Source organism: Microchirus variegatus (genome assembly GCF_963457635.1).
Source record: "Microchirus variegatus genome assembly, chromosome: 7".
NCBI lineage: Eukaryota > Metazoa > Chordata > Actinopteri > Pleuronectiformes > Soleidae > Microchirus > Microchirus variegatus.
The window spans coordinates 5,935,454-5,951,515 of NC_139808.1; the positions used below are offsets into that span (position 1 = coordinate 5,935,454).

The 16,062-nt window shown below is 39.8% G+C and overlaps 1 protein-coding gene across 4 annotated transcripts in view; it reads right to left on the reverse strand.

The window, feature by feature from the left end:
* Positions 1 to 16,062, reverse strand: part of slc12a5a (solute carrier family 12 member 5a) — a gene marked incomplete at both ends in the record, with an annotated part of 196,152 nt that overhangs the window by 9,239 nt on the left and 170,851 nt on the right. For all 4 annotated transcript variants that reach the window (XM_083892741.1, XM_083892740.1, XM_083892743.1 and 1 more), the window contains 15 exons: positions 46 to 215; positions 674 to 869; positions 2,028 to 2,196; positions 2,491 to 2,595; positions 4,687 to 4,806; positions 4,926 to 5,024; positions 5,690 to 5,808; positions 5,936 to 6,110; positions 6,209 to 6,266; positions 7,497 to 7,595; positions 7,806 to 7,973; positions 8,643 to 8,854; positions 9,794 to 10,041; positions 12,955 to 13,085; positions 14,791 to 14,845. In XM_083892741.1, coding sequence (XP_083748867.1) covers positions 46 to 215; positions 674 to 869; positions 2,028 to 2,196; positions 2,491 to 2,595; positions 4,687 to 4,806; positions 4,926 to 5,024; positions 5,690 to 5,808; positions 5,936 to 6,110; positions 6,209 to 6,266; positions 7,497 to 7,595; positions 7,806 to 7,973; positions 8,643 to 8,854; positions 9,794 to 10,041; positions 12,955 to 13,085; positions 14,791 to 14,845 — 2,124 coding nt within the window. The remainder of the gene's footprint in view (positions 1 to 45; positions 216 to 673; positions 870 to 2,027; positions 2,197 to 2,490; positions 2,596 to 4,686; positions 4,807 to 4,925; positions 5,025 to 5,689; positions 5,809 to 5,935; positions 6,111 to 6,208; positions 6,267 to 7,496; positions 7,596 to 7,805; positions 7,974 to 8,642; positions 8,855 to 9,793; positions 10,042 to 12,954; positions 13,086 to 14,790; positions 14,846 to 16,062) is intronic.

Genomic DNA, 16,062 nt, shown 5'->3' on the forward strand with positions numbered 1-16,062 from the left:
TTCTTTTTTTTTTTTTTTTTATTAGTAACAACCATCGCGCAGTACCTTGTGTTGGCGGAGGAGGAAGGGGAGGAGCATCAGCATGCCTCCGTCGTGGACGATCCACCAGACGTCGATATGGCCCTCGCTGAAGCGCTCGCCGTTGGACGGGAAAGCCGCGATGTTCTTTGGGACGAGCAGAGCCAGGCTAGCAGCTGTGGTTTCTCTGACCAACTCTGAAACAGACACGCCGAGAGAGGAAGAGTATCAGTAATGCACTACTCTTCATAACATTTTCTTTAAGTCGCCTAATTCATCACTCGTTTTCTCTCCGCCGGCATATTCTGAGGCAGAGTTTTTGTGACTGATGAATAATTCTGATGTGCGTCAGCAAATCCTCCTCTGTTTAAATATATTCCTCTTTTTTTTTTTTTTTTTTTTTTTTTTAAACATGGTGATGTATGATTAGGAGGATTTTCTTTTGACATTTCCCTCAGCAGAGAGGTTAAATAGCAGGATGAGCGACTCATCGCTGTAGCTGGCAGGGATTTTGTCATGCTGATAAGCTTCAGGAACAAAGACGCTCGACATAAAAAAAGAGCTTGAAACCTGCAGTTTTCTACCTTTTTTTTTTTTTTGCTCAGAGAAGTGTCTTTGAGTTACTAGACCATAGTTTTCTTTCTCTGTAACTCACCGACAAAGTTCCTCCAGATCTGATGCTCGTCTCCCTGCTTCCAGTTGCGGGGCCAGGAGACCAGCACGGCGTTATGCTTCAAGCCTCCCAGGCCGCTGGCCTGGAGCAGATGGGATGTGGCGTCACGCAGGTTTGAAGACACGGTCACTTGACAGAAACCCTTCACCTTCTCCGTTTCCATCAGTTTACGCAGTGCCTACACGGACGGGACAGAGATAGAAGAGAGTTGTTTTACATATAAAAGTCACAAACATATCAAACCATGGTAAATGACACTTAATTCATTTTGGTCGTGGTTTGAAAACCACATTAAATACAACGTTTTTGCACTTAAATACTGAGAAACCAGTGAATTAATGGCTGCTAGTTGGATGAAGGGGAAAGATAATATCATTTATGGCACGTTGCATGTCTCTGAATGTCTCATGTGTTACTCATTTCCATAACTTCCACTTTTCCCTACAGGAAGGATCATGACATTTTAAGACATTTTACTCTTTATTTATTGTAATTGTGTATTGTATGTTTGGGTACTTGACATCTGTCTGTCCAGGGAGTGGATCCCTCACCTGTGGTTCGCCCTAAGTTTTCTACCTCTTTATTTTTCCCTGGTACTTTTTCCTTACCCTGGCCGAGGGTCTAAGGACAGAGGATGTTACCAACCCTGTGAAGTCCAGTGAGACAAACTGTGTTTTGTAAACTGTGGGCTATATAAGCTATGAATGCATTTCCGGGGGGAACTGCAGAGTGTGCTTGATCGGGTGCATTTCACTCATGCGAGCAGCTAGTGGAATAGGGCGTGTTGATGCTTCAGCTGAGAATTTCATCAATTACTTCATTTTTCATCTGATCTTGTGCTTCCTCATATCAGAGTCCCGAGTTCATGTACCAAGTTTGGTTTCGATACGTGAAAGCGTTCCTGATATATGAGCTAACTTCCTGTTTGTTCGATTTCGTCTGGCTGTGACGGGCAAATGCTTCCGGAAATCAAAAATCTTTCTGGTAACTGAAGTTTCGTGAAGATCGGACACATTTTTTTTTAGTTTCGCTTTCTATTCAATCCAATATGGCGGAAGAACGACAAGGGTCAGTAACACTTTCTTCAATTTCCACACTACACCGGTTCCGGCCGGACGTTCCAGAGTTGGAACGGTGGAGTTATCTCGAAAGGTCTAGGAGCAGGAGCTGACCAAAAATCTGGCTGACAGGAATAAGAAAACTTATGAAGGACAAGAGTGTGCTGCCTTTCAGCAAGCACACTAATACAATTTGATTGATTGATGAAGGCTCATCATCATCATATGAAAACACATTTTGATTTGAAGACTGTCCCTGAGAGTTAAAGGCTCCTTACTTGCTCTGCACGCTGCGCCTGGTCGCTGTTCTCCAGGTACGTTCCCACCAAAGCTGTGCCGACGATGGTCAGGCCCTTCCCCGCCTTCAGCTGATTGGTCAGAGAGAGCAGACGAGGCTGCTCCACGTTCTGCTCGCCGTCTGTACTCACCAGCACCAGCAACTGAGGCCTGTACAAAGGGGAGGAGGGAGGAGGGGGGGTGGGGGTGGAAACGTGAAAATACAGGGCAGAAAAAAAAGAAAGGGAGGCAAACAAGGTAGCAAAGGTTGAAGAAGCCAGATAAAGGCGTCAAGAAAGAAAATGGCTAAGTAAAGGTCTTATAGTTGGAGAAGAGAGACAGACAAGAGCGGCACAAGGAGTCGATGTGTTACCACGGATTCCCAATTTTTTTTTTTTAATATATATATATATATAAAGATGAGAATCATGAATGTCTGAACGTTACTTTTTCTTTGCATCCTACCTCCAGTTCTTGGTGTGTGGTGGACCTTCCTCCAGGCGCATGAGGGCGTAGCGCGCGGCGCTCAGCGACAGACCTCGTATCCCATCGCCCCACTCTTTCTCCGCACTGAAACACAGACGACGCAGTTAGTATTCAGTTTTTACAGCTTCAGTCTACATTTAAATGTACATTTTCAGCATTTATAGTGGTGGTGTAAATTGATATCTCTTTTTTTTTTTTTTTTAACTTTATGTACATGCTTTTTCAATAACAGACAGATATTGAGCAAATGACATACACAGGAACATATAAAATAAACCCCTAATGTATTAATTACAACAAAAAATGTCCAACACCTGTGTGATCATTTAAAGGCATAATTTCTAACTTCTGCAAAAAAAAAAAATCATCACACATTTATCGCAAAAGTACAGAAGCGTATTGCATTCACTTGAAAAAAAAAAAAAAACTCCTGTTTTTCTCAGTAATTAATTTTCGGTTTGATTTTTTGAATAATTTTTTCCCTTGTTTTTCTGTCTAATTTTTTTTTTCAGTTTTTCTGAGTAATTTTTTTTTCTGTTTTTCGGAGTAATTCTTTTTCTGTTTTTCGTGCAAATTTTTTTTCCCCCTGTTTTTCGGAGTAATTTTTTTTCTATTTTTCGGAGTAATTTTTTTTCTAACAACATGGACGGCTTGTTTAGTTTAATCACGTTTTACTTTGATCTGGGTTTAAGACACTGGAAGATAGTCCTGTCTTTAGATGGTATTATCATTAGTTTGTTGACTTAACGCAGGCTGAGGACTTTGCGGTTGTTCAGAAGGTAAGCCCATTCAGATCTGCTAGACATAGCGATCTTTCTCCAGGATCAGTTGGACAGATATGGCATGCTCCATGGATACAAGATGATGCATTTGAAATGCATTCAGGTTGGCTACGTGGTGACTCAAGAGACGATCAGGAGACTGCTGAAAATATTGGATGCACACGGTGTGCAGCTAAGGCGCCGGAATCGCCTTCGGCGGCGTGTGTACCATAGCAAGAGTTCTCGATAATTCAGAAAAAAATTACTCTGAAAAACAGGGGAATAAAAATTTGCACGAAAAACAGAAAAAAAAAATTACTCAGAAAAACAGAAAAAAAATTACTCAGAAAAATAGAAAAAAAATTACTCAGAAAAACAGAAAAAAAAAATTAGACAGAAAAACAGGGGAAAAATATTAGTCAGAAAAACAGAAAAAAAATTATTCAAAAAATCAAACCGAAAATGAATTACTGGATAACAGGAGTTTTTTTTTTTTTTTCAAGTGAATGCAATACGCTTCCGTACAAAAGGACTCTTTATCAGACAAAAACGGGGGATGCAGTATTAAAACGAGTCCACACCTCCTCATGGATTATTACAGCGCAAAATACTACACCAAGTACACTGGACTCGCTATTTTTGGAGCTATCTTTCTGAAGATGACTCTATCGTGCACACTGATGCTCGCCCACCATCTGCTTCTTTTACAGTGGAAGGATGTGACTCCCCCCATCCCACACACAGTGGAAACAAAACATCCAATACCATATGAAATATATTTGATATCCCAAAGCTGTGACTACTGCTCAGGTTTTTATGGTATTATTCCACAGCACAATAAAACTGTTTTCGCTGAATTAGTAAATTGGGGGTCTATTTTATATATTGTAATTGCAATTGAAAAAGCAATAAATAAAGTTAAGAATAAATCAGTTTACACTGCCACTATATATGTTGTGTAGGGTAGTGTACAAACAAAAAAAATATATATTTTACGTATATTATTTATTGCGTGTCACATGTATAAGCTAAAGTAACTAATAATTAAATATATATTAATTATTAAAAAATATATTTTTTAAATTTTAATCCATTTCCAATAAATATGCACTAAAACAAAAACAAAAAAAGCACACTAAAGATTCAACCTAAAAATGAAAACAACTAGAAAAGCACAAATACATTTCTATTCGTATCATTTCTAAGATGTTCCATGTAACATAATGGTATGTTCTTGTGTCCTAAGGTTTCACATAACCTTCTGTTCAAACCCCCCGAAAAACAAAAATGATGGATAGTGCAGGTTCTGAAGCATCACATTTTTGAAAAAAAAAATAAAGAATGCACACGTCAGCCAGCGAAGGTGAAAGGCATGCAGTGAATCCAATCTCTCAGGAGGTTACACTCCACTCACCCTGCAAACTCAATATACTTGTAGATAGAGCCAGCGATTACCATGGCGACAATGGCATAATACCAGGAGCAGAGGAACATGAGAGTGAGGCACAAGCTCATTCCCAGGAAGGACAGAGTCCTGTGGAAGTGCACAGAGACAGAGAGACAAAGAGAGACCAGGGCTTTGATAATTGCTTTAAAACACATAAAATGCCACCTTTTTTTTTTCCCCTTTCTCCGAGCAGCTGCTGAACTGACCAGTGGTAGAACTTGAAGCGAGGTCTCCAGTTTGGAGTCCTCAGCAGCGTCTGCAGGGCACAGGCCAGGTTCACAAACATGTAGCACATCAGGAAAAACCTATAGGACACAAACATAAGAAGAAAAAAACACCACATTACAGTTTTATCTTTACTGTAAAGGAATTTGGTGATTTCACAAAATGCAGTTCAACGGCTGTTAGAAAAGTAAGATTTATTGTCAAGCTATTGTCGTATAAGGTCATCGATACATTTTCTCAGTATTTGTCACATTTCTCTGTATTTATATGTTTTACCTCAGCAGAAAAGATGTCTGCCCTTTAGTTTTAAGTCCATCATTTTTTGCATCATTTATTAAGTACACTCTTAGAAATAAAAGTGCTAAGTAGAACCATATAAGGTTCTTTTGCTTGTCCTCATATGAGAACCCTTTTTGGCTCCAGGTAGAACCTTTTTTATAAAGGTTCCACCAGGAACCATTTGGAGGGTTCCACCAAGAACCCTTTTAAAACCCTTTATTCTGGAAAGGGGTTTTAAAGGGTCCTCTGGATCAAAATGGTTCTAACTAGAACCATTAGTGTTACCAAGAACACTTGAAAAGCCCTTTCGTCGGGAAAGGGTTTTTCAGAAGCAAATGGTTCCAGGTAGAACCTCAGCCCTTGTAGAAGAACCCTTTTGAAACCCTTATTTCTAAGAGTGTAGCTGCTCTTAAATCTCCTACTGTTTGTTCTTAAAAGAAATCGCAGTAGATCATGGATTCCTCACATGGAGAGGATGGGAGCCACCGCATCCAGGGAGGCAATGAGGATGCCGCTCTCGCAGATACAAGCTGTCAGCAGCAGCGACCATGTGGGCTCCCCATTGGCCTTCCCGTGGCCAAAGATCTGCAGGATGACACAGAAGACACACTGCTATTTAAAAAAAAACATCTCTGATGGAAGGGATTTTCTTCTCCGTGTCAGGAGGGGAACCTCATGTTGGATATATGTGAAATCAGACAGACGGACTGACCCGAAGGGCGGGCACGATGCCATCCTTGGCGATGGCCTGCAGGAGGCGGGGAGCTCCGGTCAGACTCTGCAGTCCGGCGCCGCAGGTGGAGAAAAAAGACCCGATCACGATCACCCACGGTGACGGCCAAGCTAATGTGCCGATCACCAGGTTCCCGTGCACGCCCTCTCCAAACCTGAAAGAGACGGGAGAAGGTTCATGACCATGAAATCTAGTTTTTTTTTTTTTTTTTTTTTTTAATAACAAATAATGACATCATAAGAATGAACTCACTTGTCTCGGAGGACGACGCCCTCGATGCAGCCGCCAAACAGAATCACGCTGGTCATGTCTGCACAGTTATGGATTAAGGAAATTCATGTCGCACAGACAAGAGATGCATTTTTTTTTTTCCAGTGGATATCTGACATCGATTTAACCTGCTCATGATCCACTAAGTGATTAACAGGAGTCAATTACAAAAATGATAAGCCTCTGCACTCAATGATTTTTTTTTCTTTTTTCTTTTAAAACAAATTAAGTTTATTTGCTGCGCAGAGACTTTGGATCGATTTAGATGCGAGGTAATATAGCAGAGATCAGTGACATTGTAACTGATATCCCTTTGCTTTATTAACTCGTGATTGCACGGGCAGCCCCCGATAATGAGATTAGATGTCTTAATCAAATTTGCTTAGACCCCCGAGCTGATTACTGAGAGACTCAAAGACAGTCAATGTGGCTGCTGCAGACGTGGAGGCATCCGCCCTTTGCACTGTAGTGCTGCAGCTAAATAATGTCTGGTAGGATAATGAACAGTGGGGGTCCCGTCAATAGAGGGCGCTAGGGCATAGTGTACCAGCTATACGTTATACAGACTGTGAGTTCCGGGTGTAATCTGCATCTAAATGCAGTTTAAAGATGTTCATTTAGTGCGAGTGAGCGGTCGTGTGACGTATTTCCTGACTCTCGTTATAAGTGGTGCATGCGCACTAGACCACCCCTCCAATACAAAAGATAGGATATAAACATCTTAATCTGGTAACTACCAGGATCTGCAGTAATTAAGGATATAAAAATCATTAATTTCAAACAAACTAGTAGACTATAAAAACTACGTGAAATGTGAGCTTTATTTAAAACAGCTTCAGGAGACGTACTCTACCACCACGATTTAAGAAGACATTATTTGTGCCATTCCAACACACATATATTATTTCCTCTAATCAAAATCAAACTGGTATTGTAGCAGTTATGGGAGTCTGTCAGCATGATCTCCTGCTCTCGTGCTTTTAAAAGGTTGCCCTTTATGCCCTTTAATGACGGCGCTCGTGCTCCATCAGAGTGTTTTTGTTACCACAATGTGTCGTCAAACTCAAGTCCTGCTGAAACTGAAGGAGTTTAAAAGTAAGAGTTATTTTTAATAATTAAACTTGGAGAAATTAGTATGTTTTACCTGAGCGGATTGAGTCATTTTTGGAACACAAGCTTTTTATAGGAAAAAATGTCTGAAATTTGTCTGAAAATAATTGTTGGTGCAGTGTGGCATTTTATCCTGCAGAGGGCAGTGTTGAGAGGATACAGACGAAGGACGTGGTGGTGATGGCTGCAATGGTTCCAATGGGGATGGACTTCTGAGCATCACGCAGGTCTCCGGAGCGGTTAGAGCCCGCCATGATCCCTGAAGAGAGATAATCCAGAGGAGAACATGACCAACGGGGTGTAGGTTTACACGAAAAACAACACTCGCGACGCAAGCAGCAGATTATTGGCTTTTAAATTTTCATAATTTTTTAGGTCTACACATAGATTTAGCTGCTGCACATGCACCGATTCACGATAGTGAATTTGACCTCTGTTTAGAAGAAATATATAAAAAATGTCCGTTCACCTGTCACAGAGGGGAAATAGATGCCCACGAGCAGCGTGAAGAAGCTTGTGATGTCAGCCAACACGTAGCGGTTAGCGTTGGTCAGAGGATCGTCCTGGTCCTCCACTGAGTCCATGTTCACCCGGGAAATCAGGTCTCCCTTCTCATAGTAGTTCGGAAACAGGTTCTCTGTGAACGGGTGAGAGGATTATCGTTGTCATTTGGAAGCCCTTTTAAACATAAAAACATGGGTAGAGTCGATATAAAGATGTGTATTTTCACTTATGTGAATTCACTCTGCCGTTGAAGGGCAGCTTGTGTCAACATCAAACTGTTTTTGTTGACGTTGGTTCGAAAAATCTGAATCTTAGACTCAAGGCTTTTTCCAGTTTCTTCTTTTAAGTGAGCCCAGGGAAATGTAAGGGCTTTATCTGCATTGAGCAAAAAATAATTACCTTTATATTACGACATAAATTCACATTGGCGAGGTTGAAAAATGTCATAAATTGCAAAGCGGGGTGTTTTTGGTTTATAGCTTCATACGAACTGTACAGTAAACACATTTTCTCATGCAAATCAATAGCTTTTTATCTACACAATGGTGCAATGATGAGAGAAAGCACTCAGAGAATCAGACAAACGTGGCCAAAAATGATAATGTTTATAGATTTCAAAGTGGCGACATTTTGGTTACTGTAATCAGACTGATTATTACTAATTTAAATATTATAAACAGATCTTTAAATACCATTTTGTACATAACAATGTCATCTGAACAACTCTGTGTACATTGCGTTTGCCTACAGATTAACAAAAAGCACACACTCGTCTGTGAAGCCCCGGCTGCACGAAACCAACCTGACAGGATTCCGCTGGTGACTCCTGGGATGCCCTGGATCTGGGTCACATTGTTGGCGGCGAAGTACTTGTCGCAGGTAGCGTTGAGGAGAGGCGAGTCGCAGAACATGCGCCACAGCTGGGTAGTCACCGTCCCGTTCGCCGTCTCCATGGTCTTGGCGCACACGTCAAAGGTCTTCCACACCAACGTGCGATTCCCCAAGACGCACACGCTGTGAGGGCGAGAGACACGACATGTCTGCTGGAGCATTGCTGCACTCACTGGTGCACATCTTTCTGACCAAGAAATCTAAATTCAAACTAAAAAGAATCCGATATAGAGCTTTTGGTTTAGAAGACCACCCACTGTACCTCCTGATCTACAGATTTGACATGTCAGACTCAAGCCTAAAACACCAATATATCTACAGGAAAAGATGTTGTTTTGATTTATCAATATCATATATACTGATGTAGATAGTGAGGTAACACTTAAGATTAGGGAACATATATTCACCATTAACTAGGTGCTTACTAACATAAATAAGTAGCATATTAGCCCTTCTACATAACTTTATTCTACCTCTATTACGACATGAATTAAGATTTTCCCAACATAAGGTGTTAATAAGTACTTAATATTTGCTAATAAAGGGCTAGTATGCTACTTATAATGTTAGTAAGCACCTACACTACCGTTCAAAAGTTTGGGCTCACTTAGAAATGTCCTTATTTTTGAAGGAAAAGCACTTTTTCCAATGTATATAACATTAAATGAATCAGTAATCAGGTAAACGACTATTCTAGCTGCAAACGTCTGTTTTTTTAATGGAATATGTACATAGGTGTATAGAGGCCCATTTCCAGTGTTCTAATGCTACATTGTGTTTGCTAATCGCGTTAGAAGTCTATTGGATGATTAGAAAACCCTTGAAAACCCTTGTGCAATGATGTTAGCACAGCTGAAAACAGTTTTGCTGGTTCTCTGACGAAAGATCAGAAAATCATTATTTATAATCTTGTCAATGTCTTGACTATATTTCCTATTCATTTTGCAACTCTTTTGATGAATAAATGTGTGACTTTTAATGGAAAACACAAACAAATTGGACCCAGGTGACCCCAAACTTTTGACCGGTAGTGTGTGTGCTCAAGGCCGTATCTGTGCTTACGGGAACACAGGAGGCTCCACGGCGGTCTTGATGACCCCGGCGTACACGGCCAGGATGGAGAGAATGACGCACGCCAGGAACACCAGGGCCAACTTGTTGACATACTTCACGCCGACAAACACCACCGTGGCCATGGACGTCAACAGGATGGTTCCGTAAACCCTCATGTTGTTGAGCAGGGCCGCCTCCCCTTCGGCACCTTCCAGTCCCTCCAAGGGAAAGATGGCCGCTTGGGGAACTATGTAGATCTGAGGAAGACAGACAGAGAGAGCGAGATTAATTTGTTGTTGACATTAGCACATCCGCGGAACGTCCACCTGCTTTTTTTTTTTTTTTTTCTCTTCCACACAATGTCCTTGTAGCTCAATGACATCTTAGTGGCAGCGGTTTAGGGAGAACAAGTCATCTACTTTCCCTCCTCACTTCTCCCTGGTCCTGTCTGGGGATATAAAGCTGTCAGATTTCAGGTCACACACCTCCTCCTCCTCCTCCTCCTCCTCCTCCTCTGCTCACTGTTTACTGTGGCATTTAATACATTTTACACTGGCTAAAAAAAGCAGGAGAAGGAGAAGAAATTTAATAAAAAGAGCGAGGTGAGAGAGGCGGAGAGGTATGAGGTGATGGAGGAGGACAACTCTGTGAAGTGTGAGGGCATGTGATGCTCACATTGACACTTCTCTGCTGGAGCCTGAAGCGCCGCACATAAATAATGGCTGCTCTTTCAATTTGGCTTAATTAAAGACCTCGAGCGCGGTATTAATACGGCAAAAATTAACCGCCATTATTACACAGTTATTGTGGGTCAATCTAAGAATAGTATATAAAATAGTAAACCCCTAATTATCCTGCCATCAGCTTTGGATGATTCATGCCGATGGTCCGTTACATAAGCATGGGAATTTCTCTCTCGTTCTCCTTTTTATTCAATTATTTGGTCACAGCTCCATAAAGAGCAATATTACAGTACAATATATCAGGGGACCAAGCTTTGCTCGGACATGTAGCATGAACAGAGCGATGCTAAGAACAGCGTATCACTAGGCAAACAAATCTCCTGCTTCACTGTGAACCCATCTTGCTTCCCAAAATAGCAGCAGCAGCAGCAGTTTGTGTTCATAGCTCGGGCGGAAAAAGATGAAACATATTCAAATCAGCCTTCTTCAGATCCCCCCCCCCCCCCACCCCCTCCTCACAATTCTGCAGGGATTGTTGTTATTTCACAATGGAAACTGAGCCAGCTTTGACCCAGAAGACAGAATTAACCTCTCGGCGTGATCAAACTCGGGCATATCCACAAGGTGAATTACAAAACAACACTGTCTCTAGTATGTTGGTAACAGCATAGCAAAGTGACGACGAGTATTTTCACATTAAAAAAAAAAAAAAAAAACATTTTAAAAAAAATGGTTACTCCGCCAGTGTCGTGAGCTCCTGCTAATGTATGAATTTGCATAATTAGCCATTACTTCACGTAGCTGCAGCAGCAGCAGCAGCAGCAGAAGAAGAAGAATATGGTGCAAAACAGAAGGAGGTGGAGGAGGAGGAGAGAAATTAAGACGGAGATGAAGGATCCCTGCATTTCATCAAGTTATCAGAATCCTCGACGAAAGAACGAACACGCTGCCGGAGAAAAATAGCTTCAAAGCAGAGCGAGGAGAGAAATAATCTGAGGGGGAAGCGACTCTGTTTCCACATTGTGAGGCTTTGCATCGCCGACTTTAATGTTGGTTCAGTGGCTCTGTCACATTTGCTGGTTCACTTTTATTTATTTATTATTTCTTTTACTGCGCTGTATTTGCCAGCTGTTATGCAACACATCATTTTTTTGCCACTGCGGATTAGACGAACCTGTGCTTAGATTATATTGTTTGTGCTTAATTTGATTTGCATTACAACGAGAATGTGAGAAAGGGAGAAAAGAGACCAAATCCTTTTAAGATGATGCAGTCAGAGAAATAGCAAAGTCCTTTTGTATTCAATTCCAAGTCCAACACTGGCATCAGTTTTCTTTGATACATTCAGGGGCCACAATTTGTGACATTTGTGTTATCGCCGTGACCAAAAACGGTGAAGTGCGTCATTTGCGGTTCGACGACAAAACACCAGAAACGCTGAGATCCGAGTGGTCAAACCTTCTCTCTCTCTCTCTCTCTCTCTCTCTCGAACCGCACACGACAACGATGTCCCGTCGTGTTTTCCCTTCAGCTCGTCGTGGCCTAGCAACACCGCGGACGACTTAGCTTGAAATAGATGTCATTTGAAGTGGGCTTGCACAGCGGAGGGTTGACGAGTTCTCTCTACTTTACTCAACATCGACGTGAGGCGACCTCGCTGCTGCGCTGGGATCGGTCTCCGCTTTTAATTCACAATTTGTCATTTAAAATAAAACAGAGGCAAAGTAAGGGTCATCGTTTGATATTCATCTAAATATAGCATTTGTGAAACTGATGATAATAAAATGGGTAATACTTTATATTAGGGAGCACGTTACTAACTAGGTGCTTACTAATGCATATTTAAGTAGCATACTAGTAGCATACTAGCCCTTTATTAGCAAATATTAAGCACGTATTAACACATGTAGGAAAAATCTTAATTCATGTTGTAATAGAGGTAGAATAACATTGTGTAGAATAAGGTGTTAAGACATGCTTAATAAAGGGCTAATAAAGGGCTATTACTAATAAAGGGCTAATATGCTACTTATATATGTTAGTAAGCACCTAGTTAATGGTGAATGTGTGTTCCCTAATCTAAAGTGTTACCGAAAAAAGGTGGAGAGAAAACATGTTTTGTTTGTTGACAGACTCTAAAAATATAAAAACCTTCATGCTTTTGTTCTTCATTGTGTAAATAAAACGAGTTATTCAATGATCACAATCACAATATCTGTCAAAAATGATCCCAAAATGTTTTTTGTTTTTTTTTACCATATAGTGCCGCTCTAATCCAGATGTCAAATAGGGGAAATGTTTTTCAAAGAAAACTTATTTAAACCCTTTAATTATTGTCAACGTTGAATCATATCAAATACGTTGGTCGTTTTTCTCCCCTCAAACAAATCCAGTCTCAATAAAACTGAGATAAGGATCAACGGGACAACTCTGATGAAAGACATCGACAGGCTGAGAGAAGCGAGAGCACAGAGGATGTTCTCTCACCAGGAGGAGCTCGATGGCCCCCAGGATGTACATAGCTCCAGCGTAGGTGGTCCCCAGGTAGAAACAGATCCCCACTGCTCCTCCAAACTCAGGACCCAGGGAACGGGATATCATGTAGTAGGAGCCTCCAGCTGTGCACACACACACACACACACACACACACATTATTAACAGGGTTAATAAAAAGTGTTTCGTGTGTGTCTGTAAATATGTCAATGTTTTACATGCGTCCAACATTCTGTTTTTATCGTTTATCGGTCGATGCATCACTCAAAATGTTCTTCTAATGTGAACAAGACGAACAAATTATTAACTGAATTAAGTAAAATGCATTTTCTTATTTTCGATTCACAAATACATGACAGTTATTATGTTACTGGATCACAACATAATTTCACAGAAAATCTATTAATCAGTACTAGAGGTGCAACTAACAATTATTTTCATAATCATTTAATATGTCGATTATTTTCTCGATCAATCAAGTAATCGTTTGGTCCGTAAAATGTCAATCAGTGTTTGTCTGACACTGGAAAAGCTTAAAATTTAAGAAGCAGAAACGATAATAAATCTTGCATTGATAATGAAAAAAGTTTCAAAGCGATGAATCGATGATCAAAGTAGTTGAGTAAACGATTAATAATCGAGTAATTGTTTCAGCTCTAGACAGTACAACTGTCCAAGTTGAGTTAAATTTTGGACGACATAGTATAGTATGACGTTTTTGTCAAATTTTGGACCAAAATTTTTTTTCCATAATTTTTTTTTTTAATTTTGGACGACATAGTATAGTATGATGTTTTTGTCAAATTTTGGACCAAATTTTTTTTTTCAATTTTTTTTTCACATTTTGGAAGACATAGTATCGTAAGACGTTCTTGCCAAATTTTGGACCAAAACATTTTTTCCATAATTTTATTTTTAAATTTTGGACGACATAGTATAGTATGATGTTTTTGTCAAATTTTGGACCAAAATTTTTTTTCCATAATTTTTTTTTTTAATTTTGGACGACATAGTATAGTATGATGTTTTTGTCAAATTTTGGACCAAATTTTTTTTTTCAAATTTTTTTTCACATTTTGGAAGACATAGTATAGTAAGACGTTCTTGCCAAATTTTGGACCAAAACATTTTTTCCATAATTTTTTTTTTTAATTTTGGACGACACAGTATAGTATGATGTTTTTGTCAAATTTTGGACCAAAAATTTTTTTCCATAAATCTTTTTAAAATTTTGGACGACATAGTATAGTATGATGTTTTTGTCAAATTTTGGACCAAATTTTTGTTTTCAAAAAAATTGTCACATTTTGGACGACATAGTATAGTAAGACGTTCTTGCCAAATTTTGGACCAAAACATTTTTTCTATAATTATTTTTTTTAATTTTGGACGACATAGTATAGTATGACGTTTTTGTAAAATTTGGGACTTTCAAACAAATTGTCAAATTTTGGACGAAATAGTATAGTATGTATAGTTTTTGACAGATTTAAGCACCTACTGCAGTGGCTCAGAGGCTTTTAAAAGAAACCACCATATCCTGCTCCGACTGCTGTGGTTACATTACAACATTTATGTGTACATTCCTGCGTCAGACAGATTCACTCACATCAACTTCTACATTTCATGGCATACGGCCAACGCGTCATTTCGCGTAAATAATGTTGTAAACAACAAGCTAAAGTGCACAAGATCCCAGACTTAGGCTTCATGGTGCTATCAAGCTGCGCCGGGTGCAACGTGCCAAAAGCAATCAGTGAAAAGAAGAAATTTCGAAGCGGACAGCGTCAAACAGAGATGGCTGTGTGGTGCCAGCGTCTGCTCACCCACCTGGCACTACTCCATTGGTAGCGATGGCACTCATCGAGATGGCAGTCAGCATGGTCTAAACAGAGAGGGAGGGGGGGAAGGAAAAAGAAAATCAGAAGATATTTTACAGATTCCATGTTACTGTGAATATGAAAAGCTGATTGCTTTATTTCATTGAAAAGCATAGTGTCGAGTAAACGTCACAGTGTTTACATGCTCACAGTGGCAACGCTAACATGCTAGCTGGAATATTGATTACTATGTTATGATTGAGTCCATTTTTACCTTATCGGCAACTATTTTGATAATCGATAATCGGTTTGCTTTTTTCATGATTAAAAACAAGATTTCTGATTGTTTTTACTTCTTAAATGTGAATATTTTCTTGGTTTCTTCACTTCATATAACAAAGAAATCATTAAAACTGAATAATTTTGGTTTGTGGACAAAACAAGACTTTCGAGAACATCGTCATTATCAGCTTTGACAAACACTGATCAACGTTTTTTAACATTTTATGACATTTTATGACCAAACGATTCATCGATTAATCGAGAAAATAATCGACAGATTAATCGATTACGAAAATAATCGTTAGTTGCAGCTCTACACTCAAAGCACATTTACTTTTACTATTACTATGACCCACATTCACAGCTGTCAGGGACAGTTTGGTGACGTGGTCTGGAGATGCCAGGGATCAAACCACCAACCTTTCGCTTAGTGGACGACCCAACACACCCTTACCCCCGCACGGCTACATCGACGGCCACACATGGAATGACCTGATTAACCAGGTGCAGCATGTACTGTGTGTTAGCATGCTCATATTTGCCAATGACCACTGAACAAGAAGCACAGCTGAGGACGAGGGCTATCTTTAGACCACTTTTATACTTTACTTGTTTGCCATTCATTTGTATTTTTCTCAATTTCGGGGGTGAAATATATCCCATTTTTCAAACGCTCTGTGCCCTGTTGACCTTTAATTGCTCAGTCCACGACAGAGTCATTACCATTAATCCCCAGAGTGAAGTGGACATCTGTGCACATTTTCAAAGCAATCCATCAAATAGCTGTTAATATATTTCGGTCTGGACATAAGTTTAGAGTAGAGTAGCGTAGCACGTTGCTATTGCTACTAATAATATGATCAAATTAGAGTTTTCAGGTTTTTGATCTGACTTTATTTTAATATTTTATGATCATTATATTAACCATAAAGTGTAATCATAACAATAAGTTAGGTTTATTAGGAAATCACCTATATAAAAACATTTAAATCAAAATACA